This window comes from Nesoenas mayeri (assembly GCF_963082525.1).
Source record: "Nesoenas mayeri genome assembly, chromosome: 6".
NCBI classification, from domain to species: Eukaryota; Metazoa; Chordata; class Aves; order Columbiformes; family Columbidae; genus Nesoenas; species Nesoenas mayeri.
The window spans coordinates 25,172,687-25,198,861 of record NC_137545.1 but is presented as its reverse complement, the minus strand read 5'-3'; the positions used below and the strand labels follow the sequence as shown (position 1 = coordinate 25,198,861).

General features: G+C 38.1%; 1 protein-coding gene across 2 annotated transcripts in view; it reads right to left on the bottom strand.

The window, feature by feature from the left end:
- The window catches only part of GRB14 (growth factor receptor bound protein 14), a gene marked incomplete at both ends in the record, with an annotated part of 64,053 nt that extends 42,652 nt beyond the window's left edge, over positions 1–21,401 (bottom strand). Inside the window, 2 exons of one of the 2 annotated variants that reach the window (XM_080347146.1) lie at positions 19,506–19,638; positions 21,259–21,401. In XM_080347146.1, coding sequence (XP_080203272.1) covers positions 19,506–19,638; positions 21,259–21,401 — 276 coding nt within the window. Of the gene's footprint in view, positions 1–4,343; positions 4,422–19,505; positions 19,639–21,258 lie in introns of those variants that run through there. The other variant, XM_080347147.1, reaches the window with a different exon arrangement.
- Between the last annotated feature and the right edge of the window lie 4,774 nt (positions 21,402–26,175).

The window sequence follows — 26,175 nt, the reverse complement described above, 5'->3', positions numbered from 1 at the left end:
ACCAAATTCTAGGCAGTTCATTAATCCTTTCACAGCTAGGATGAAAGTTGTACACTCCCTCAAACTAGGATCGGAGGCAGATACTTGTAAAACCAGTTTGGACAAAGTTTTTATGTACGATCAAGAGGAAGCAAGAATTCCAAATCTCCTCAAACAAAATGCAGCTACTTTAGCACATGTTAAATACATAAAGGTGGCAAGACCTTTCCTTGAGCCCACATACTAGCTTGGTCTTCTAGCAATTTTAAACATAAACTTCTTTCAAAAAACACACTACCAATCTCTTGAATTCAGTTTGGGTCTCTGCTCATTCCCATATATATTCCTCTTCCTCAGCCTTCCTCAACTCTTATTCTGGCTGAAAACCTTCACTATTTGTATCAAACTCTGCAGATCAAGTAGCAACTTATCCTGATCCTTTATCCTAGTAATTTATCTCTAAGATCTAATTTTATACTGAATTACCAGTCAGGCCTATTTTACTGCTTTACCTGTGGTTATCTCCATTATCTTCTCTCAGACCACTCAGTAAGTCATGAAAACAAACATTCCATTAAGACCTTACAGTGATTCAAATACTTCACCACAACCACAATAGGTTTTCTGACCACTGCTCCTGAAGTCTTTAAAGCACACTGAAGTCTATCTCCCACTTAAGCCTCTCATCTGTCTTCAGAACTTTGCAGGATGTTACCTTTTCTTTTATTCTATTATTGTATTATACTATTTATTATTGCATTTCTTTTATTACTGTACAAAAGACGAAAAGGGCATGGGTGTTATTTATGCATCTTTAAATGTCTATTTTTCAAACTGTTCTTAAGAAGAGATGTTTCATACATGAATGCTTTGTCTGCCTCCAGTTATTTTCTAAAAGGTATCCATTTAATGACAGCATTATCATGTCACTTAAAGTGCCTTATGTAAAAATCCTGGATTAGCACATTGGCCTTTCATCTCAGGGAAGCCAAATGCAAAACCGAAAAATTACTTTCATGCCCTTAGCCTTCAGACAGACATTACTAATTCTCGCTACAATTTGGCTTAAGTGACCACTTTTCCTTGGGGGAGGGGTGAGTACTGATTAAAGCAGCACGTGATTTCAGGCCAGAAAAATAGATGGAATAGAGATGCAAGAGAATCTTGAAATTTGCATGCTTATAACAGTCCTAGATTTGAGCAATCTAAATCACATGCTCATTTTCTAATCAATGTTTCTTCCATTTAGAAGACACTATGCAGTCTCTTCAGGTATCACTGGAAATTATTCAGCTGCAATATATACCATCTATGCAAAAAAGGCTTTTTAACACTGTCTGACCTACGATGCTATGAAGTTTCCAGCTGCTGTGGAAAAACCCGCAATTGTCACTGTTTATTCACCTTGCATCCAACATCAGGTGCGTAAGTACTCTTCTACTTACCACATTACAAGTCTAGTAGATGTGTTTAGCTTGAATAAATTATTCATCTTTGACTGAAAAACAATGTTTTGAATGCGTTCTGTCCTTTTAAATCTAATTTCTTAAAAACATTTTTAGAGGAGTACAAAGTTATTAATACAAAAGATAAAGAAGACATTTATTCTCACTGTGTTGGATTAATTATATGTCTAGTCTATATACACATTATAAATCTGGTTTTAATAGTACTCAATATGCATAATTCCCCATGCTTATTAAGCAAGTCATTTTTCTGCCTGTGCTAAAAGACCCCTTGGAATCTAAATGAGGCCCTGTAGCTTCAGTTAAAAATATATTACTTAAGAATAAAACATGTCAACTGTGATAAGTACTTCATATCAGATTATAAACCAGAAAGAAGTATGAAATAATTTTGGACAAAGCATATTAGATAATTCGAATGAAAATGAGAAAAACCCATGTATTCAAGAAACTTGCAGAACAGCCAGATTAGCACATTGATAATGCAAAATTTACCTTTTGTGAGAGAGGGAAAATAAAGACTTGCAATTTTTGCAGTATCATAATTTAACTAGACTTCTTACCCAATTACCCATTCTATGAATTTAAGAAACAACAATGGAGGGGTGATAGATAGTCTAAAATAATACTTTATGAACTAACACTTAAGTTTCTCTTGACTATGCAGTGCTAATGTAATATTTTCACATTTCCAGATCTTTCTTGCATTACAAAAAATAGAAGCTGCAGAAGGTGATGTTTAAGGTTCTAATGTCCATGAGAAACAAAAACGAATTTACACATGCATTCACAAAAGTTACCCCTTACAAGCAAGGCTCTTTCTTGCCGGCCTTCCTGCCCTCTCTCCCTGCAGTACTCCAGTTCCAGAAATCGGGGTACTGCTACAGAAATATCAAAAGCACCTTCTGAATAGAGACAAGACATACTTTCAGGAGGAATTCTGCATGCGTAGATACAAACATCACAAGCATAACCAGGACAATTAAATTTGGCATATAGTGAGGACACATGCCTTTGAGAATTTTTGCAACTGTGTGTAACTCAATATCTACCTACCTACCGAAAGCAACATCCTGTGCTGCTTCTCCTTCCTACTCCCATTATTTTTATTTTGGGCTTACAAAGATAAAGAGAAGTAAAGCAAATAACTGTTGACAGCTAATTTGATAGTAGTGTGAAAATATTTATGTTTTAATATAGGAGAGAACGCACAGGAAATGATCTTACTTGCCACGCATTTGTCAAAAAAGAAAAATCCGTAAGTTTCCTCGGAGAATGATGCTCACCTCTCAACAGGAAAAAAAGAAAAAAAAAAAGAAAAGCAATCCATTAAAATATACAGTACAATTAAAACTGCATTTCCTAGTCTTCTGAAAGCTACATTCAGCAAAGTTACACATCTCTCCCCTCCCACATAGCACCAAGTACTGCTGTATGCATACCAGAGGAGTCCAACACAAAGACACACTGCAGGAACAAAGACCTTCATCTCCTAACACACAAATAACCAAAGAACAGCCAAAAATAAAATCACTACGACAATTAAAGATTTGAGACTGGGGATTGTTGGGAGGAGAGAGAGCAGAAGACGGGGGAATCACACGATTGAGAGGATGAAAGCTGAGAAGTTAAAACGCAATTTTTAAAAGGGTATTTTTGAGGAGTGTAACAGACATATACCAAATCGTTAGCATAAAACTGTGTAAGACCATATCTTGCACACATCTAAATCTGAAAGGGAAGTTACTATACCAGAAAAGTAGTATATGATCATGTTATTAAGACAGTAGCATAATCTGTACCAATGAATCACAGTAAAACTGTATGTTCACAGGCTTCCCTTCCAGCCCAATGAAGTAATCTGAAAGAATACCATACATCCCACATCAATATGAGCTATGTGTTCATATACTACTTCAGACACATTGGACTTACACCACAGAAAGTGTATGCTGTGTCCCATATAAATTGCTCATGAGAACCATTTAACACTGTATCAATATTTCAGTGAAATTTCATCTTTCAGAACGCTGGCATACTAAAAGCCTCTGAGTAACAAAAGAGTCCATTATCAGTGATTCAGGCACATTACACAGCAATGAATTTTTGAAAAATATGCACACATTTACAAAATAAATCAAACTAATGAATTACTTACAGTTTGTTTGAACTAACTTCTTAGAAGTTAATATAGCTGCCTTAGCAGAGAGTCATATTTCCATACTTCACTTCTGCGTGTATTTTTAACTTCATAGATATCCCCAATGCATAGAGTTACATTGGGTAATCCTAGTGCACACAAGCATAATGATTTTGCTCTGCTTCCACTTTTTAATGAGAGAACCAAAAAAGGCAAGTTACAGTGGCTACAGGGAAACACTGTAGAGCGTTAGCCTGATTCCCAAAATACATGATGGATCATCTACTATTGAGGCATCAGCCAGAGAGAGTGTGGCAAATGTATGTTGTCTTTAAAGCTGATCCAAAGCCTGTGGAAGCAGATTCCAATACTCCTCTATTAGGAACAGTATCACAGCCTTCTACAGATGCATCTTTTAATATTCTGAGATGCAATTATGACACTTTAAAAAAATAAACTAGTCTGTAAGCAAAATCAATTTCTGGCACAAGGTACAGAATTATAATAACAGAGAAAAAAGCACAGTCACAAATACACTATTGTGTACACATATATTTATGTTATGTAAACATATATTTCACATAAAAAAATTTTAAAATCTAAATTTATCAGAAAAATTCTTATTAGAGAAATTAAAAAATTAAGTGAAAAATTAAATACAGCTTTGTTTATTTTAAGCACTCTTTATTTATACTAAGCAGATATATTACCAACCCATAGTACAGTTGAAATTACAAGGCTGCTTTAAAATGCCATACCCATTTCTGCAGAGTTATTGGCATAACTGCAGGCAATGTCACTCTTCTTGAAGACAAACTCATGTCTGCTTTTCACAGAAGTCGCCAACCTTCATCCAGGTGATAACATGAAGCAGAACAAAGTAGTTTGTAAAAGTCCTTGAAGCCCAACTTCCCAAAAAAGGAGCAGGAGAGAGTCAGTGCAAAGTGAAGTCTAAGAAGGTAGTAAATGTCACTCTGTTTATGTGAATCCAGTCCTACCCAAAGCTAATTACAGAAGATACTGGGGTAGGACTAACTAGAACTCAACCAACCAAAGAGCTTGAAAACTCATCTTCTGTCCTTGGAAAGGCCCACACTGATATCTCTGGCTATAAAAATAAGCAAAACAACAAGCATTTCTATCACTTGGAACCCTGTCTTCAATGTCAAAACAAAATCCAAATCATTAAAGAATGTGTTTAGCACATTACACTGAGTGGTTATTGTGGTGTTGGGGTTTTTTTTCCTGGCTTTTTCCAACAAACAGAATTTTTCATTGCTTCTGATCTCACGGTTTCAGAAAAGTAACTGAGCGTAAGAAGAGATGCACTGAATCCATGAAGCTTAATTCTATGATTCTTAACCATCTTTATTCAAAGAAGCAGGAAAACTCCCCTTTTACTTAAAGCAATGCAATTTCTGACTTTGCAGTGCAACAAAAGCCTGAAAACGTGGCACTTAAAATGTTAAAAGTGAGTGAAATTTAAGACTATTTATGAACTCAAGTTGTTGATCAGCCCCACTCATACATGTCCTTCATGTATCAAATACCTGCATAACAAGGCTAGTTTCATTAATGTGTTTCTACCAAAAAGGTCACGGTTTTTTCTTTCCTTCTTTGTCAAAAAGGTCAAATTTTTGCATCACTTTTACGATAAGGCAGGCTATAATCTTTTTTTAAGGTCTTGTAACATGATAAATAGCAGAAAAATGTTTTCTGTTTTTATGCAGCATGAATAAGCAATAATCCTGTTGTAAACTGATTATTAAACAGATGTTATAACTGTGACATTGGATATTTCTTTTATAACTCTTGAACAAGCAGTTCGCATCAGAAACATTGCCCACCATAGGAGAAGACTGAAGACATTCTGCAAAAATTATTAAGTATTCATGACATCTCAAACAATAAGGTATCAGATATGCAGACTACTGCAGTTCCACGGAGAGTTACTGAAGGTATATTATTTAGCACACATCTGGTACATGTGTCCTAGAAGCATTCAGAACTGACTTGGCACATATTATAATAATCCATGCTAAAATTCACTAAATCATATTGATTGTGGTTTTTCCTCAGTAACTGGACACAAACACACTCTGTAGAAATCTCAAAATGTCTAGAAGAAAATCTCATCTCCAGGACATAAGAAACTATACACTGATACACTGGCAACTTAAACAATATGATTTCATGTAATTTTCTGATTTGAGAGTTTTTGGAAGTGGCAAAAACTACGTAACACGCCACTGGCACCAGTAAGATACTACAGAATCTGCAGATTCAAAGCATCTGTTTTCATGCTAAATTACTTTCTTGAAATCCTAAAATCTGTAGGGCTTTGGTAAATTCTGTCAACGAACAAGAAGAACAAACATTGTAAACACAAAATAACACAGCTCTCTCCCCAGAATGAAAACCCACAATGCAGTGGCATTTTACCTGCAGCTTTCAAATAGTAATAAAATACTGCCAAGCAATAGGAAAGCAAATATTTCCTTAACTTTCAAAACCTGTTGTCCTTGATTGAGACCTACAGGGTGGGAAAAACCTGATAAGCAACTGACGTCAAGTCACAAAAACAGTTTGGAGACACACATTCAATCCTTGTTCAGTTAGCTTCAAAACAAGCTTTTAATTAAACCATAAACCAGTTAAAATACAGCAAATATTAGCCATTTCCTTGGCTCAGTAATAAAGGTTCAGTTTTAACTTGACTCATTTTACATTGGGTCTATAGCAGCAACAGATGCATAGCAATGGATCTTCAAGGTTTAAGGTATTTATTTACTTTTATTTTTCTCTCTTAAGCTCCAGTCCAAAATCCTGACGACTGTTTTGAGAAATCAAGAGGATAAAAAGCTATTCCAGAGATCAGGTTTAAAGAGTTAATTCTGTAGTATTTGGAATGAACATACTTTATATTAGAGATAGCTATGATAAATGTCAAGTGTTCGCAATTAGGTTTTTACCTTTCAGGCACAAAGTTTTTATTTCCTATGAGAATATGTTCTCAAAATACCATTATACAGCTTCAAAATTTTGGTGCAAGATTCAGAAAACAACTTGTGGTACCAGAGCCTGATCCTGCAAGCATTTTACTCCCAGGAATATTAGATACGCTTATGTTTGCAGTGACACAAAAACTCCCTTTACAGTCTTTTTTTCTTGGATCTAATGGAAAAATGTTTGGGAAACAGTAACTGTAAATCTCGGTGTGTTGCATTAGTGTAAAGAAACAAAAATAACCTAAGCCATTTTTCCTTGCCCCTGGGTACTGAAGGTCCTTGGCTCTTGAAAAGCACATGCAGCTTTTTGTTCTATGAATAATATTGACCTATTTGTCCGCAAGGTGCAGCAGAGGATTATCTTCCTCACTGAGACTATCTGTATTTTATCTTCTCCAGTTGGATATAAAAAACAGATCTATTTAGAAAGTAAGCAAACACTTAAGTGCTGTGTTATACTTTGTAATAAAAATTCAATATTCAGATCTGACTGATTTTAAGCAAAAATACTACAGTAATTTGCTTATACTAATGAAAGTACAAATTAGTTTCACGCGAGTACTAACAATTACATCGATGAATACATTCATCTCTTAAATTTCACAAACACCAAAAATAAAATAAAATAAAATAAAATAAAATAAAATAAAATAAAATAAAATAAAATAAAAACAATACATCTTAATTTCTAAGTGCAAACCTTGGATAATCACTTCACCATCTGAAAGCCAAGAGGAGTTCTATTGATAAATGTGAAATACAGAAAGGCTCTGAAAGCCCATTATGCCTTCAGGGAAACATATATAATCACTTTTTGTCCTACAGGTAGAAGACTTGAATTGTCCATGGCAGGTTTGCAAAGAATTTTGCTGGTGCTATTGGACAGGAAGGAAATCAGATCCAGCTCAGTTGCTTGAGAGCTCTGTAAAATGAATATGTTCATGCAGCTTTTCACTCCTATTTTTGTCACTAAGCTACCAGATACAGTTCTGAAAACATTGTGTGGATACTTTTTAGATACTTCAAAATATAAACCACTTCTGCTTCTTGCCACTGCCACTAAAGAAAGCATTACTAAATTGAGTGGGCAAGAATTGAAAAGCTCTTAGGAAGAGTTAGTAGCAACAAGTATGGATTTTATAACAACATATGGAATAGAGATATCTTGTTAGTAGAGGAAGGTCAGTGATGTACTTAAGGCACTCGATACGGAGTCACAACAGCTCATCTATTCCTGGCTCTGCCAGACATAACTCAGGAATGTGGGCATTTATAGGTAACAAGAGCAAATCAGACCCAGCTTTTGCTTCTGAAAATGAAAAAAAAAATAAATCTAGAGATTATATGTATTCATTAAGGCATATAAAAAACTTTCATGCTATTTTTTCTATTTTTTTTTCTTTAAGTTGAAGCAGAAGATTATTACACAAGACCAACATAAAGTCAGGTAAGTTATTTATGGGACTATCTGCACTTCCTTGACAAAGTGCTCGTGTCTGCTTGACACAGACTGTCAATGTCTCTTTACTAGAAGAAGAGTCAGTTAGTACCATCAACATGACTGTAGAAACATGTACAGGGTGTTTTCTGCACAGGTACATTTGCATATGTTTGGCAAATAACAATTTTCTCAAAAACCATCTCAAAATAGAAAGGTTTCAAAGTGACTGAGGAGCTGTCTTTCTACTCCTATAGTCTCTTATACAAAGGAAGGTAACAAGGTCTTATTCCTCAAGCAGAACATACAGGACACCTTCTTTGAGGGCTGATAAAGATTGATTCCTCTGCGGAAACAGTTGCACTAGAACAGACTATATTACCTGTAAAGCAACATACATATTATACCTAAGAACTTCACAATGAAGTCTGAGCCTTAAGAATGACTCTTCTTCTGTCTCTTTATACAATTATCCACCTATTAAATGCTACTTTAAGAGGCCCATGTGTCATAAAAAAAAGCACAATTCATAGTTTCAGCTCTTTCTCTTCTAGCCTGTCCATGGCAAAACAAACAACACACCATGCCCACGCAGTTTAAGGGAAAATCAAGATAACCCTAGATCCCAAAACCTGCACTGAAAAGCCATCTCCAAATACACCAGAGTTCTCAGCAGACCGCTGTCCTTTTGTTGGCCAAGAAACATGCACCACATGAACTCTTAACCCCTTTTCAATGCTATGCTTGATTTACTAACCCATGTGCCAGTTGCCTTCTTGCCTCTGGTTATAGCTATAATTGACTTAAGTTGATCCTTAAACATACTTAAAACAAGATCCTTGGATAGAAATTCACAGCTACTGTACTTTCTTGCAGTCAAGACTACAGGTTGGTTGCATTAGAAAATATTTTTTTATCAAGTGTTAGTTTTCCACAGGAAAATGTGTTTAATAACAGACATAGAATCAAAGCAAAGAGAAACACAGGTTGCAGGAAGCGAGTGGACAAAGACGCATCAGGCAGCTTCTTGGTGTCACGCCTGAATCACTGGCTTCAGTTTTACTGTCTCCATATGTCTGTCTTCCGAAGGAGCTGGTTTCATTTCAGAAAGAGGAGCCTTTCTCATGTCAGTTCTGTTACACAGAAATCGTCCAACAACAGCAGTCAGCCAAGCAAGTACAAGAGCTACACAAACCATGTATGTTCCTCACTGTACATTGAGACTGCTTGGACTGAATTGGTCATGTGTTTTACCTCAGAGTCACAATAGTAAATATCCTCTTCAATATTACTTAGAGGAGTGTATACCAATAATTTCCCAGAACATTATTTTTGTATGTGGTAAGTACAATCCCTGCTTCAAAACTGTAATGCTCCTGGAATAGTTTAGGAAGATATAAACGAGATTCATGTAAGGTTATTATCAATGTATAAGCCACAAATACAAAGATTGGGAATATTTTTTCATCACTTCTTCACAACACCTCTATAGAAGCCTAGACCTACTCAGTCCTTCCCTCTCTGCTAACTTAGATGCTACTACTTTGCAGTTATCCTAACAATGCCCTTCCTTTGGGCCTGAAAAGCTGAGTAGTTTCTGTTTTATAAGCTCATTCAGGATTTGGGAAGTCTCCATCCCAGAAGAAAAATAACACCGAACTGTGATGAGCTCATCATTCAGCTGTTCCAAAGACCGCTTTCTTTAGAATATCATGTCTTCTACATGTCTTGGTTGGCACAGCAGTTACATATTCCAATTTTCCATAAAGTCTATTTCTTACCTAAGCTTTTGCCACCTACTGCCGAGATGTTAACAGGAACACTGTAAGATTGACCTTACCTTTCATACCTGTGAGTCTTCTGTATGTTTGCACAATGCCTACTAAAAAGGAAGAAAGTTACATAACTCCTGCTGGATACTTAGCTTACTTCAAAAATGTACTAATGCTTAATCTTTGATGTTATTTAGTAACAACATTGTCTTACGGTCAGAAGCACAAGGCTTTCTAAGAAGTAACTTAAGAGGAACTCTCCTCCAAAATCCTTTAAACTGACCTCTGATCTTATGTTAACAAAAAAAGAAAAAAAAAAACAACACAAAATAATTAAAACCACACACCAACTCACAGCATATCCTTTTCATAGTTGCTCCTCATTTCCCTGAATGAGAAGGATATTTACCCTATGATCATACTAATGAGTAGTTATGTGGACACTTGGGTAAAATTGGATCTCACTGCCCAATGAGTTGCCCACAGGAGACAACACAGAAACTTCCTTTGAACATTCCATGTTCTGAAGTTGCCTGAACACAATAAACTCAAAGTAATTTACTATTATAGAATACTGCTTATTAAAACTTTTAACTGTGAATTATCTCTATCAGAACTATTGGTTAGAAAAACACAAGGAAGAGCTAACTTTGCTCAATCTAGAGCAATGACTTGCTATCCAGATCACTTCAAACTGAGGAAAGGATTTAAACCTTCTTCTTCAGCATCACAAACAAGATCCTTAATATTCAACTGTGAAAATCAATTATTTTCCATATTTAAGAAGTCCAGATGACCTTGCTCTCTCACAGGTGTATTTTAAGTGAACAATTCATATTTAACACAACACTACTGCAGAAGTAAAACAGCTCTCCAGGACAATCTGAAATTACACAGCTGTTACCTCCTGAACAAGTGAGTCACACACACACACCCCTTGTGCCCTTCACTGTCATACTTTGAGAAAGTTTCAAAGAAGGAAATGCTTTAAAATATAACTTAATGAGAACAATCAGTTATAAATATTAAGTGCAGCCAGTCAAAAATTACAGATAAGGGGACTAAGTTAAAGCATGAAAATCATGATGTGGACACTTCTCCTTCAGCCCTAAGAAGTAATTATTATGTTAGACAGAAACCAGGCAGATTCTGTGTGCTTACCAAAGTGGAAGAAACTATTCCTGCATCCTAATGCTACAAAGCACTAATCAGAGAGGAGCTGATGACAGAGAAAAGCCTAATAATAAAAAAATCACACCAGCCTGAAAAAAAATCCTCTCTTAACAGATTACTCATCTCCCCTTGAATGATTGTAGAAGGGCTCACGTTGCAAGAACAATGGCAAAAAAAAAAAAAAGCAGCTGAACACTGCTCTCTAAATTTTGCACTATCAAACAGCATAATGCAATCTATCCCCAACAGCTCTCCTCACAAACTTGTAGGATCTTAAAGCCTTGTTATGCACACGCCTTGCAGTGCTTTTCAGCTACCTATTTTTGCAATCAACAGGTTCAAGCCTGATTGAAAAGTTCTGTCAACTGAGTTATAAGAAAAACCTCATATTGCACAGGCTTCCCTCTCACTACATAGGAGTATATTCTAGTGATTATGAGAAGAAATTCTTGGAAACTTCCAGCCTGTTTCTCAACAGTTGATACCATTTCTGTGACATTATCAAGTGCTTGCAGCTGTTCATAAACTCCAGGTCTTAATGTAATCAGTAACAGGAGTTATCATAAGTAAAAAGGCTATTTATAGCCTAAGAATGCACTCACTGAAAAATCCCATTCTGATCACAAGGCAAGCTACTGTATCTTGTTTTTCTGTGGATATAATATCAAGTCAAGAAGCAAACAGACAGATATATTGGTATGCAGCGTATGCATACATACTAGAAATAGGCAGGAACAATCCATCACTATCCTAATTAGAAGCACGGGCACACCTCTAAGATAACTGATATGTATCTCCCTCTTGAGACTTAAGTATTAAATATAATGTACACTATTGGGCTAAAATGTGAGCTGATTAGCTGCAAATGAATTTTCTGTGACTGAAACAGGAGAAAAGAAAGTTCATATTGTTAGTAGAGCAAAGAGGTCTAATTTCTTCTCCCTTTTAATTCCTCCTCCCACAACTGCCCTTCTTGAAAAATTTTCTTTGGCCTGATTAGCAGGTTTTTTTAATCTTCCCATTTGAGGTGACTCCCATCAGGACTCTAACATGAGAGACACACTTAAGTATTCTGCCTTGAAGGTTTGCCTTTATCTTCATTCCCAAATTAAAGGCAGTCATAAAGGCCTGAATTCTCTCAGATGTAACAGCTTTAAACATGCTGAAGACAAAGAGAATATGGCCAGTGGTTTACTGTCATCTGTCCCTTAGCATTACAGCATTTCACCATTGCTAGAGATATACACCAGCTTGTCCACAGAAATAATCAGCTGCTAGAGAAGTCTGGAATCCCTGAGCCCTGAAATCACCAACTGGCAGCTCTATCAGTTCTTGCCTCTGCACACACACAGACACGAGATCAACATCAATTGTCAGCAACAGGATTCTGATGCTCTTTCACTGCCCGGCCATCACGGCTCCAGCTATGCAAGTACCAAACAGAAGACTACTCTTATCCTAAAGATACTCATTTAAGTAATCCGCAGATGTCAAGACGTGGATATCAGTTGTCCACTACTATTATGTATGAAACAGGCTGTTGAGAAGCATGAGACATCTCAGGTTTATTGTCAGTTTCTATACTTTTTCTTACACAAAGGAAACTTGGTCCTGAAAGCAAAGGCAAGTAAAGCATGGAAGAGATGTAGGGAGCCATATCTATATCCAATTGGTACAATTTCCATTAAAATTCTAGCTAGATCTCTCTTCTTAAATACATTGGTACAACACAAGATTTACCACTGCAAAGAGCTAAAAAGATCATGAAGGAAAAATTGTGGAAAAAAACCCCCACAATACTGTATTAGTGGCTCTGGAATTATCATGTGAAAGAACAAGTCTTCAGCTATATATTGTAAATAATTTACAAGAAAATACGTATAGTGAATATAAAATTGGTTAACCAATCACAAATATTTAAGACTATTCTATATGCATGGTCAAGTTAATTCCACCTGGTGAAAACCAACCAGGTTTAATGTTGATGTTTATGCAGAGGTATGTTTTGTTTATATAAAATTTAAATTATTCTTATTGTGGCAACGTTTACACACAAAAGTAGGATGGAGATATTCCTCTGCTTGTTTTCATAGTTCTCAAGTTCTGATTTGAACAGGTAATAACCCTCAACAACAAAAATTAAACAATCTAATGATACGCTAAGACATTAACCAAAACTCCTAACAGAAACCGATCCAAGTTTGAGCTCCATTCTTCAGTTAATGCCCAACAGTAGGATACTAAAGTTATACTGTTATAAAAGTTATAAAATTCCTGATCATCTTATGTTAGTTTCAGTACTGAAAATGTATGGTAAACTACTGGGTATTTTCTTTGTTGCACAGCTTTTACTTCAAAGGAGGTGAAAATTATGAGAATTTAAGCTCCATTCATCAAAGTTTAATCTTTTAAAGCCAAACTCAATAAAACTGAGTTATCAAAAGTGATTCAGCAACATCAGAGCAGAAGTTCCCTGCAGTTTCAGCTGGCTTTAACTGTCAAGTCTCTTTCTTGTATTTCAATTTTCAAGTAAAAAATTTCAAGTAAATTTCCAAATTTACAGAGAAGATCTTCTACACAAAGAATTAGATCTACTGCAATGTACTAGAAGTTTCTTGTTCCAAATATAACTTCCCAAACAGCCAAGAAAAAGCAGTTCTTGTACTGAGAAAACAGTCTAAACCGAAAAGATAAGAAACTTCAGTTTTGACTTCCAGCCTGATGAAGCCCAAAACAATCAAACTCAAAAGGATGATTAAATCATTCAAATTTGAAAAACACTGGCAAAATGCATACCAGAATCTTTAACTATACTGATGATTATTTTATTTTATATAGCTACAAATAGTAAAAATTTAAGCCTAACATTTGCCTGATGTAAGTGAATTAAGCAATGAGTTTGCAGAGGCAATATCTTAGTAACCAGAAAATTAGAGTGACCTTGTTTTCCTGCTCATTAGAAATGAAAAGGAAAAAAAAAAAAAAAGACATGCTATTTTTGTGAAGTTAGAATGTTTAGAGGCTTTGCTTGGGTTGTTTTTGGACAGTAACTAAGCACAAGGTTAATTTGCCATAACATTGGGAGCCACTGTGAAGTTTGACAGAGAGCAATTTATTTTCTCTGTAAGAAAGATACACTAATGAATGGACCAACATAAGGAAAATACAAAAAAAAAAAAAAAAAAGACACAAACAGTGATTATTCTGAAGCTTCTTCAGGTTGTATCAGACAGCTTGTGCTAGGCCACCTCAAGATAAACCAGGTGATATTCCTTATTGCTAAAATAAGAAATTGTTCACATCTGCCTTCTGATTTTTACCTATATAGACCTGTGACTTTCTGCAACAATGTTAAGGTGACTGGTTAAAGCATAAAAGTCCGTGCCTTAAAAAAGCAATTTTTAATAGAGCTCTAAATAATTTTAAGATAATGTAATAACAATAAATCTTTCCTTGGTGGGAGGGTATGGCCATTTAAATGAACAACAGAGCACAGAAACTGGAGTAGAATACCACCAGATGAGACACCACAAAAAATCTAGAGCTCTTTATGTTGGTTCTAGATTGGATGTTTTTCTGTTAATCTGTAAACTGGTTGGAAAGAGTTTCTCTTGCCTCTGCCTCTCAAAGTCTTTCTTCGTGTAATTTAAGGGGAAGATATAGGAAAACCAGATATATGTTTATGAGCTGGAAGGAAAAAATATTGAGAACTGATAAAGGAGGATATGGTGCAAATTTCTTCAACATGGGAAGAAATCTGGCAAGAAACAGATGATAGACTGGAATAACAGGGTAAATTTAACTAATGCATCTTTCGGTTGGAAAAGATGTTTCAGCCCTTGGAAATTGCTTGCAAATTCATGAATTATTAAGTTTCAATAAAAAATCCTTTCATATTGGCATTGTTTAAAAGTCAAGAGAAAATAAGTATTTCAGCCAAAAAATCAGTTATGAAAAAAATCTAAGTACCAGATACTCAGCCATTTATGTCTGCTAATTGAATTATATGCAAAATTTTGAAGAATGGGGTTTCAAGTGAGTAAACTAGAAGACCCTGAACTACAACTGTAAAAAAAAAAATTGTAATGCAGTTACAACAGTCAATGCTCGATATTATTACTAAACTTAGAATAGAGCACATTTAAAGAAATACTGCTTTTTGTCATAAAGTTCCTCTCAGTTTGTCTTTGCCAAAGAGCTTTACATTAAATCTTTCTTAATGTAAAAAGAGAAGTGATGATCCACTACAATCAAATGTGCATTTGAGGTTTCTTTATACAATTGATTTCCTGGAAAGAACACTGTGGGAGTATATTTGGATTCTAAATGATAAAAATATCTACATGTTTAGAACATCAAGAAAAACAAAAGAGGCAAGATAAAATTCCAAAGATGTGAGTGTTCTTCACCTTGAGATTTACTTGAGTTTTATTTTTGCACTTCTAATTTAATTTAAAGAAACAAGGCACTAATCACCTTGAACTACTTTTATGATGAAACACTTTTTGGCTTATCCTTGAGCAGGGCAAGAACTGTCACTCCAGTGTAAATTATTCAGGTTTTGTTTTCAGAAAGACTTTAAAACTAAGCTTTTGTAAAACTACAGTAACCTCTTTTTAGTTCATTTGGCCAAAGAAAACCAAAATTACACTAAAGAACAGAGCGTGTTTTCTTACAGTTATCTTTTTTCTCTACTAATATCCATTTTGATCATAATTAGAGCCAAAAGTACAGAGTGTTTTATATTTTCAGGTTTTTGTCACTTCTTAGAGAACACGGTCTCTGAGACACAACTAGATTTCCCACACAAGTTCACACACTCCATCTAATAACAGCAAACAATCAGTTCTTCACAGAAAGGCAACATTTCCCATCGTGAACCTAGCTGACCATGCTGTGTTGGACATGAGTGGAAAGCTGGGGTTTTTTTGGCCTTTCAGATAAAAGTCTTCCACCCTCTAGCACAAAATTCCATTTATCTGAACATATATAATATTATTCATGCCAAAAGCATCCAACTGCCTCCTACATTACTTGCAAGGATACCATACTTGGTGATTTCTTACAGAAGGGATTACGCAATCCACAAAGTGGTCTTCCCATCCAGATGTCCGGCTGTTGATTTTATCTCCACATTATTCCCTTATGGATGAGGATGTTAAATACATAATCCCACCCTCCTTGAGAAACATCTCAACGTTCCATCTTCCCAAACACAGGTGTGATACTGTAATATCAGCTCTACAGGGACACATCCAAGAAATGCTCTCCTGAGAACAGGTCATCTGAGGCACGAGTCTGGATGTTCTCAGCAGCTCAACAGAGGCCTGTTCTTTCCGTTCTCCCAGGTGCCAGTCCTCCCTCTAGGATAATAAAATTTGTCACTATACTGACTCTGTACTTTCACTCCTTATTTTGACCTCCATCATTCCCCCTCCCTTCATTTTTTTTTTTAAATTAAAAAAAGAAAATAATAGTCAAGGTTACCTCTTAAAAGAAAGTTTGCTCTAATTACTGTTACCATATCATGATTGTCTGCAAGGATATAACAAAAACTCTTCCAAATTCCAGTGGGGAAAAGGAGCTGGACAGCTGTGTTGATGAGGCAGAACAAATAACGTTCAGATACACAGATGCCCTACTTTCCAAGCACAGAGGCAACTCACTATTCTGCTACGTGGCTTTTACCAATTTGCTTTTATAAACTTATTCCCAGTAAGTCAACCCCACAAATAGACATGCTGTTCAAGGAGCATGTTCCATATTTTGAGAGGCTTATGATAAAAGATCATCAGAAGACAGTAAAAACTTCAGCTTAGAAAAACAAGAATTCAAAATAATGTTAATAATCTATTCATAAGAGGAAAGATTTCAGATGTCACAGGTTCTATGAATAAGAGAGTAGACGTTCATGACAAATTCTTTTTTCCCTGGAAGAAGAAGAAGAAAATCTTTTCTGGAGAGAAAAAAACAGACAAGAGAGGCATAACTTCTTTTTCTTTTCTTTTATAAACACCTATTTTGATAATAGTTACCTACTAGACGTAAGTAGAAACTCACTCTGTAATTTTTCTTTATTATGCCTGCAGTTAAAAGCACAGCTGAAAATGAAACTAAATCAGAAATAAAGCAATATAAAAGAAGAACCACTGAAAACATATGTAGATCATCAGAGAGGCAACAGAAAAAAATCTGGCAGCTGCCAACACTATTAAAAAAAGAAAAAAGTCCTTAATTGTAGCTGGTTTCTCTGAAGAGCTAGGAAACCATCAAACTGTAGCAGTAATATGCATGACCTAGGGGGCTATATTAAATGAAATCTTTGTACATAGATAAGGCATTTGCAGACAGAGCTGTTATGAAGTTGGCAAAATAAGAACATGGGGTGGAAAAAACAACATTTCCAAGCACAGCCTCCACAGCCAACTGTGGGAAGTCAAAGTCACGGCCAGTTCATTTCTCTTTGCGCACCTGCTTAACATTCCCTCCCTTTCCTTTTTAAACCTAATTAATTTTATAAACATATGAGAATTCTTCAACCTGAATGTCAAAGATAGACATTTAACTGAACAGTTGCCATTTCACCTTAACTTTTAATAACTTCGGACGAAGAACTTTACAACAGTCATGCTGAGTCTGACAAAGGGTCTAAATAGCCCAGTACCATTTCTCCTGCACTGGCCATAAAGGGCTGGCAGAAACCAAGGCCTTGTTACACTGACTTCAGAAAATAACAGGAAGACTCCTCTCAGTTTTGCTGGTAACTGGAAAATGGATTGGGCCCTCCACAGACACCATTATTATTTTAGCTCACTTCTGTCAACAAAACAGTTGCTCTTGATCCTCCTTTGACCATGGAGAGCACTGCCTTTTTAAATGGAAAACCAGCAGAAATGGAAGGACTGTGTGCAGTAATGGTCACAAAGGTAGGACAAGACGCTTTATGAAGAAACAGAAGTGAAATCAGCAAAGCTGTGAACTTCAGCTTCTGAGAGGTTGAAGCTAACGCTTAGCTGGCTTAACTGATCAAGCCAGTCAGTAATTTCAAACATGACAGGCCACAAAAGCAAATTGTTGACCTCTGTGTGTTAAATCGTGCTTGGGAAATCTACTTTCCAGTTGCAAGAACAAAGATTACCACAATGAGTGCAATTTAAGCCAGCAACATGAGTCATTTAAACTAATTTTTCAAACGTGACTTCTAGTCTTTATGTCCTGAAAGATAATGCTACCAATTCAGTGTTTTTCCTGCCTCTGCAGAGACAGCCAATGCTTCCACCTTCCCAAGGACAAAACTAGCACAATTTTATCACACTGCATTTGCAAAGTTTAGATACGCACTGGCCAGAAATGCTTCAGATTAGTATTGCTGTTGTAGGAAAGAACTAAAAGTAATAAAAGTAGTCTAGAAAGGCACCATAGCTATTTTCAGAGAACATGCAAAACATAGTCAGATAGATTCAGTTTCTCAGACATATAAAAGTTTTTCACTGGAGAAGAGGGGAGAAGATTCCTCCTTAAGGTGCTGGAAAAAGATGACTTCCTTAGTAAAGTCATCTGGCAGGTGCAGAGAAACAGACAAGGCTGGTCAGCTTCAGAAAAGTTAACACAACTACAAGGAACTTCAACTTCCAGTCAATTTCTTAATGCAAATCTAAAAACTGAATAAGCAGCAGCAGTGTAAGTTCTTATACCTCCAATATTGCCCCTAAAACTGTTAAGCTATGGATCTCAGAGACCACCAAAAAAGATAACATGAGGGAGTTAGAACCCTTCATCTGAGAGGTGCTCCTTGTCAGAATGCTTTCCAGTCTCAAGACAAGAGAAATGAGACAGGTAAACTCTCAGCGTGAAACAGATCTTCAGCCCAGTAATCTCCATTAACTGAAAACTTTTCCTCTTTAATCTCTACCCCTGCTCAGGATAATAAATACACTGTATGTGAACAGTACTAAGAGCACTGCCAGGCCTGTCTGTCCACTCAGAACTTCCCTTGGTTTATAGTTTAAGGTAGTTATGGAAATACAGTAACATCAGCCACACACACATAAAAACACATGCATATAAAATATAGCCATGTACACAGCAATTGCTCCTTCCCCATCAATTTTGGTTTTATTCAATTATCCTGGCAAAATTAGACCTTCAGACAAAAGAAGCTGCTCAGTGACTGTTAAAACCCTCCGTGCTATAGCTCTGATGACAGTAATTGGAGGTGGGGAGGAAGAGAAAGAAATTAACTTCTCATTTAAGGACATAAAGTACTGCCTGCCTGCCCCCTGGTTCTGCTTTACCCGAAAATTTTGCAGAGTCACATGTAGGCTCCCTGAAAGAACAGTCACGCCTCAAGTCACAGATTCTGAAACCTCATTTTCTACAATCATCGACGACCTACAGAGAAAATTTCACCAAATTACAGAAATATGGAACACCTTTATTAGAAAAATAACTTAACAGGTAACTGGGATTTTCCTCAAGCTTTCATGAAACCAATTTAGAATTTGTCAAATAATAACTTATAAATCTTACCTGTTTTTTTCTTGAAGTTGCCTTGGGCAACAGACTGGTTGACAAAACTGATGCAAATGGAGAACAACACAGTTCAGGAAAAGGATTTGGAATTGATGGGATCTCCAAAATATTGTCATCTTTCTTTTTTCTCCTAATTCAACAAAATAAAAATATATCAAGCCATAATTGTAACAACTGCTGTTAAAATTGCAATATTCATCCACAATGCCTGAAATACTAAAGCACTAATAACACGATGCTTCCTGGTTGCAGCAATTAGCTGTTTTGTGCAGTTATTTTTTTAAATCAGTAGGCTGAATCTATTAACATACAGTGCTTAACACTACTTGAAAGCAATCCAAGTATTCAGCTCCAAATATAAAGTTGTCTGAATATGTGTCTTTGCAGAGTAAGAGCACAGATATATTTATATTGGCTCCTAAGGACAACAGTAAATATTTTGTTGTCCCTGTGTTCATGGCATTCCTTATGTACACATATTACAACAGTGGATGCATGTAACTTCTCAGTAACACTTCCTGAGTACATCACAACTTTATTTTAAACAAATGGAAACTTTTTTTCCTAGAAGCAGGAATGAAAGCGACAGACAAGACAAAATAGTGCAAAGCAATACACTCATTTCTGGTTTCAGTTACTTTTGTATTTGAATCTCCATAGCTCCATCATAAAAAAAAAAGTCTCAGTAGTTGCAGGTTACATAAATCTGATTGCACCCTAAGTATCACCAAACAGTATTTGTAACAGTGAAGATAACCACTGTTGTACTTGCTGAAAAGCTTAGTTACATGCTGGTTTAAAGTATCACAATAATAATGTGGTTGTTTAGACTGCTGGGTACATTACAGTGCATGGTTTTCTCACGTAAAATATTGAGTAGCACTTTTGTCTAGTTGATTTCATTTGAAGAGTAGTACCCAAGTACCCCAAGTATGTGAGTCTGCCAACATATAATCAGATTTTTCTACGAGTTGATGGCTCCAAGTTTAATATTTTTCATTACCTTCACTGTTATCATTCCAGGTTTCACATACTAATTGGTATGAAGCAGGGAAGCCCATCATAGTAAGGTAACAATGCAGAATGAAGATGCTTTACATTCTGGATATCCTCACCAAACACTCATTTAAAGTGATATTTAGCATTAAGAAGGAGTGAAAAATCCTGTGTACAGTATTTTGAGATTTTCTAAACTTCAGTCCACCAAAACTGATCAGATGCTTCATGAACAAGCTAGCTCACAGCTTCCTTTACTAAGAAGAGACCAATGCCTTTAGGGAACAGCCTGAGAGGTTAGGAACACAAGGTGCACATCACTGATAGCAACCACAGCAGCATCGCTAACGGGGAAGCCGTTTATCTCACGAACATTACGAGACACTGCACCGAGAGAGTAGCGGCTCGGTTCGGTCACCTCAAACCGGGAAATCGCAGAAGAAAAAAACAAACAAACCAACAACGAGCAGGGGGGAGACGCATCCGCGGCGGAGCGAAGTGTCTGCATGGCCGGGAAATAACTTTTTGAGTTCCAGAGAGGAGCGGGCCAGTCCCGGGCCGGGCCGCCCCCGCCCGCCGCTCCGTCCCCTCCCCAGCCGCCGCTGCCGCACCCGCCGGCCCCGCGCTCCCGCCCGCAGGACGCCCGCCCGCAGGACGCCCGCCCGCAGGACGCCCGCCCGCCCCTAGACGGCAGCAGGCGGCCCCTCGAGGGAGCGAGCAGGGCTGCCAGCGCCTTCCTGGGCTCCGGCCTTACCTGTCGGGGGGCGAGGGCGGCGGGTCCCCCGCAGGGGGGCGGGGAAGCGGGCAGGGGGAGCGCGCCGCGCCGCGGGGGCCGCCACTCGCGGGCTCCGCCGCCCGCCCCGCACCGCGCGGCACACCGGGCAGCGGGGCAGCCATCGGCCGCGGCGACGTCCTGGCTGCGCGGCCGCCCGCGCGGGAGGCACGTCGGCGAGCGGCCCCGGCGCTGTCGGGCGGAGGCTGCTCTCCGCTCCGCTGCGGAGGAGGGGGGGGGGAAGCGCCGCCCGGGCGGCGAGCGGCACCGAGCGTCTTCCCCGGCACACGTGCGCGGGCGGGGGCGGGCGGCCGCCGGCTCCGTGCTGCGACGGGGAGGCAGCGCTGAGCGGGCGGGAGCCGAGCTGCGCCCTGCCGGCTGCCTCCCCCGCACCGAGGCGGGGAAGACCTCCGCTCCTCGGCGGCAGGGCGGGGCGGGCCCTGGCAGGTGTGCGGCCCCGGCACCTGAGCCGCGGTTTCACCCGGACGCGCCTCACAGAGGTCGGGGCGGCTGAGGGGAGGTGGCGGCCCGGGCTGCCCCGCCGAGCGACCCAACGGGCCAGCGCTGCCGGGCGCTGCTCGCCGCGCCCCTCGGCCCCTTCGCCTGAGCGGGGCGGTGACGCGGCCCTGCCCGGGGTGGCCGGGAACCTCCTCCCGGGCAGCGCCGGCCCGTCGCTCAGCGATGCGCAACGGGGCTCAGCCGCGCTCCCGCGGACGGACCTGGCACTTGTATAAGGGCCTTGACAAATCATTAACGGAGCTGCCCCACTGCTCTGCGACGTAGGGAATTTTTGGCTTCGCCTTGGAGAAATGAGGGGTGAACGAGGCCAGGGGCCAAACCAGTTACCTGTGTGCAAAGAAGCAGCAGCTGGACCCAGGACTCGGCGTCAGCCACAGCTCCAATAAGAGCAGAAAGTGGAAAGGCCTCGAACCTTGGGCTCCTCCACAGCAGCCTGAGCCACTGGGGAAAACAGGTCCTGCTCTGCCTTATGTACACGAAATCCAATGTGGCAATTCTGTAGCCATCCTTGCCAGCGATCATCCTGTTGCGAAATCAAAAATACCCCCTCCCTGTATGAAGAACAGTTTGGTGGCACCAAGCAGAGTGGGTAAAATCGTCCAAGTCAGTCAGCTTGGTAAAATGTCAAATAATTAGAGCCCAGCCCCCTGTAGAAACAACTCTGTGGACAAACCTTCCGGTTGTACTTGGGGGCAGTACCTGTGACATCAGACCGTTGAAAATACATATTGTTTTGGGACACGTGCTTTGCTGTTTTCTTGAACCTACTGAAGAACTCACACACAGGCCAAAAATTTCAATTCTGAAGAAAGAGTTTTCAGGCATACAAGCAATACAGTTTTCATTTTGGCTGAGTCATAGAAGATTTTGCAGGACATTTATTTTCAATGAAATGAAGGATTCCTTGTCCTTTGAACAGCTCATTCTCTGCTGACAGCAGACGTGCAAGTTGATTAACAATTTTATATACAGAGACTAGCAAACGTATCTGGAATTTTACAGATGAATGTCAGATGAATGACTGGGTTTGCTCATTGCCAGCAAACAGCTATCTTTTTACACAGTTGCACAGACCTCACCACTGGGGTTTTTTTGCCTAATTGATTCACTGGCATAAGTGTGGCACATTAAACCTCACTATCTTGAGAAGACTAGAAAGAAGAAGAGCTGGTGTAGGTGCTCTAGGTAGAAAACTGAGCAGTTGTATGCTGATATTAATCAACATTTTAAAAAGACAAGAAAACAAAAATATGGTTTTGTCTTTTCACCCAGTCTGTGCAACTTGTGCTGCCACCTGACATACATGGTATGTCTTTATGTCTTCGGCTTAGTCATGTAATTGTTTTAAAATGGCAAGCAAATAAAAAACAGAAGGAATATTAGCAAATAAATTGAATACTTCTATGTTTCAAAATAACTTCACTAGGTTTCTAATGAGTCATGACAGTAAAAATGCTATTTATTGGAAAGATCAATAAAAAAGTAATGCTATTATAATTTCGCTTTAATGTAGTAATTTAAGAAACAAAATTACTTAAAAAATTCTTTTCTACGTCTCATAGTCTGTCCTGATGCTTGATGCTTTCACTGCTTTCTGTGGGAATAGCATTTTATGAGAAAAATACAGTCATTTGAAAACTGAGGCACAGTAATTGTTCCAGTGTGGCATTGGAAACATTGCGTAGGTGCAAGGGAATGTGAAACTAAAGTTTCTGCTGACTTACTGTCTCTCCTTGCAAACAACTGTATGGATAAAATGATTGCCTGAGCTTGGCTAGAGATATCTGAGAGCATTTGACCTCGACTCTGTTCAAGTATAACCTTTTTAACTCTTTCTTTGAACAAGTAAGAACCCAATTAATGGTGTTGGTATTAAAAGGCTATCAGATTTCTGCAAAGTCCTGACACCAAAATATTTGTTGAGCTATGTGACTTGCCTTCCTATTTTATTATAAATATACCTAAGCTGCCTGGTTTTTGATACTTGATCTGCTGCTGCAGCACGGTGGTCCTTGTTCTAAGACTTATATTTCCCTAAAACTAAATTTCTGGACATTATTCAGTCCTTAACTTGGTAGTTTTGTTTTCTCTTTTATTTTTGTTAGCCCTAATTAGGCCCAGGTATTTATCAAGTAAAATTAAAAGTATATATTGAGAAACACCCCAACAGATTCAGGCTATTCAGTATGCACCCCACTTACAGAAAAACAAGCTTTTCAGTTCTCAAAAGCCTGTGTGCTATTTAGAACCACAGCACTTGATTAATGTGACAAAATTAAGCATTTAATTAGAGTAGACTTTCACAGTTATTACTGACAAAGTGAAGGTTTAAAAAATCCAAGCTATCTGTGATTATCTCTGAAAACTGTATAGGGTTTTTGTTGGATTTTTTAATTTCACCCTTTCACACATCCCTCCTTGCTTTTATCAAGATATTTGCCATGTGGTTTTATATGTATAATGGCTTTACCATTAAAAGCTTCACTGTAATTTCTTAGAGATGGTTACACTAAGAGAACTAATATCATAACTTTACACCATCTTCTGTCATAGCTGCAGTAGCAAAGGAAAGAATTATCTCTGCTGAAGTACTAGATTGCAGCCACAGGAATAGCTAGTTTTTCCAGTGCAAGGCTATATCCAGGCGTGTCTTGTCTCTTAATACAATGTTTTCTCTATAATCACCCCAAAATTAAGTGCATCAAATATAATGATACAGAGGATCACTTTAAAAAAAAAAAAAAAAAAAAGTGATTTGTCCAGTAAAAATGACACGCCCCTAGATATAAACCTGAATTTGTAATTTACATGTATTTATTATCTCAATAAATTTACAATATGTAGAACACATATTGTGGTACTTATACAAAAAGCCCTACACCCTTGCACCTTCTTGAGCATTTCAAAAGCCCATTTTTAACTCTGAAAACTGGCCCATCTGTTTGGGCAGTACTTCAAGAGAGCCAAATTTCTGCAATGAGGTATCACTCCCTAACTTCTTGGCAGTAGTGCATACCTCTTATTATCTGTGGTTGAATGTTTTGTGAGGCAGCTCACACTGAATATTAAGTTTAGAATTACTGTTAAAATGTGTATCTTTTATTGCAGATGGGAAAAGGTTCCGAGGGAATAAATCAGTACTGCCAGTCTCAATAGTTTCCAGAAGCTGCTTTTCAACCTGATCTAAAACTCCCTCTGCATTCACGTGCACAAACAACAGCACAGTAATACTATGGTGTTCAGTTTTCCTCTTCTGCACTTGCTATCAAGAAGTGGATTTGCACTGTGTTTTCTGTTGGTATTTGGTTTGGGCTTGGAATTTTTTACCTGTTGAAAAGCGTGAGTACTTGCATATGAAATGTGAGTAGGGGGATGGATTTTATTGCTAGCTTTGACAACAGTGTTTGCTATTTCAATAGCAAGTTCTGTGATTCCCTGTGGCAGCTTTGTCCTCAGGCGAGAACATCCCCAGACTGGAATTTTGCCTTACACTGCAACACAAAAACAGAATTAAATTCTATGCAGGGTTTTGAGAATGATACCCTTCAAATCGATTAAAGCAAATAAAGAGTTTATGATTTCTGAAAAGTAGTTGTAACTAAAAACAAATAATTAGGTTCAGCACAGGGTTGACTGGGTAGCATGTAGGGCTTGTGAGATACAGGTCAGACAATGTGACATGCTGGCTTCTGCTCCCTTACACTAAGGCTGTATTAAATCAATCATTCAGCTGCATCTATAGTGAACCATGTATTAGATGTTGCAATCTGCGTGGGCTAACCTTAAACTTCTATAAGGCACAAAGTTTCTCCTAGGGGGACCTGTAATAGTCCAGGGTGAATATCATAGAAGCTAGGTCTTCATCTAATGGGTCTAAATCTACTGGACTAGATGTAGTGGATGAATGAACAGCATAATATACTGCTACGGGTATTTGTGGAACTAAATTGATGAGTCTCAGGGAATTGATTTAGCAGTGCCAAACATTTGTAATAACAGCATTTTAATGGAAGGAACATTTTTCCTTTAATACATTTATCTGTTCTTATTAATCCCTTGTAAATATTTGTAATATTTAATGCTTTATTAGTTCCTCTGAAATAGCTACTGGTAAATTTTAAACATCACATAAGAGACCAAATATTTAGATAAACATGTGATGTTTCACAACAACAGAGTACTGCTGATAGTTTTTACAGTCCTTTTTCTAGAACTTCACCTTACACAAAGAACATAACTTCTGACCTCATATACCTTCAGAATACTGCACCCAAACTTCTAACTATTGTGGAGGGAAGCGTGCAGGTGACTATGCTATCTGGTACTCTTTGTGATTAGCCAGCACACAGAAGTTCCACTTCCGTAATGTGAGTTGTTGGA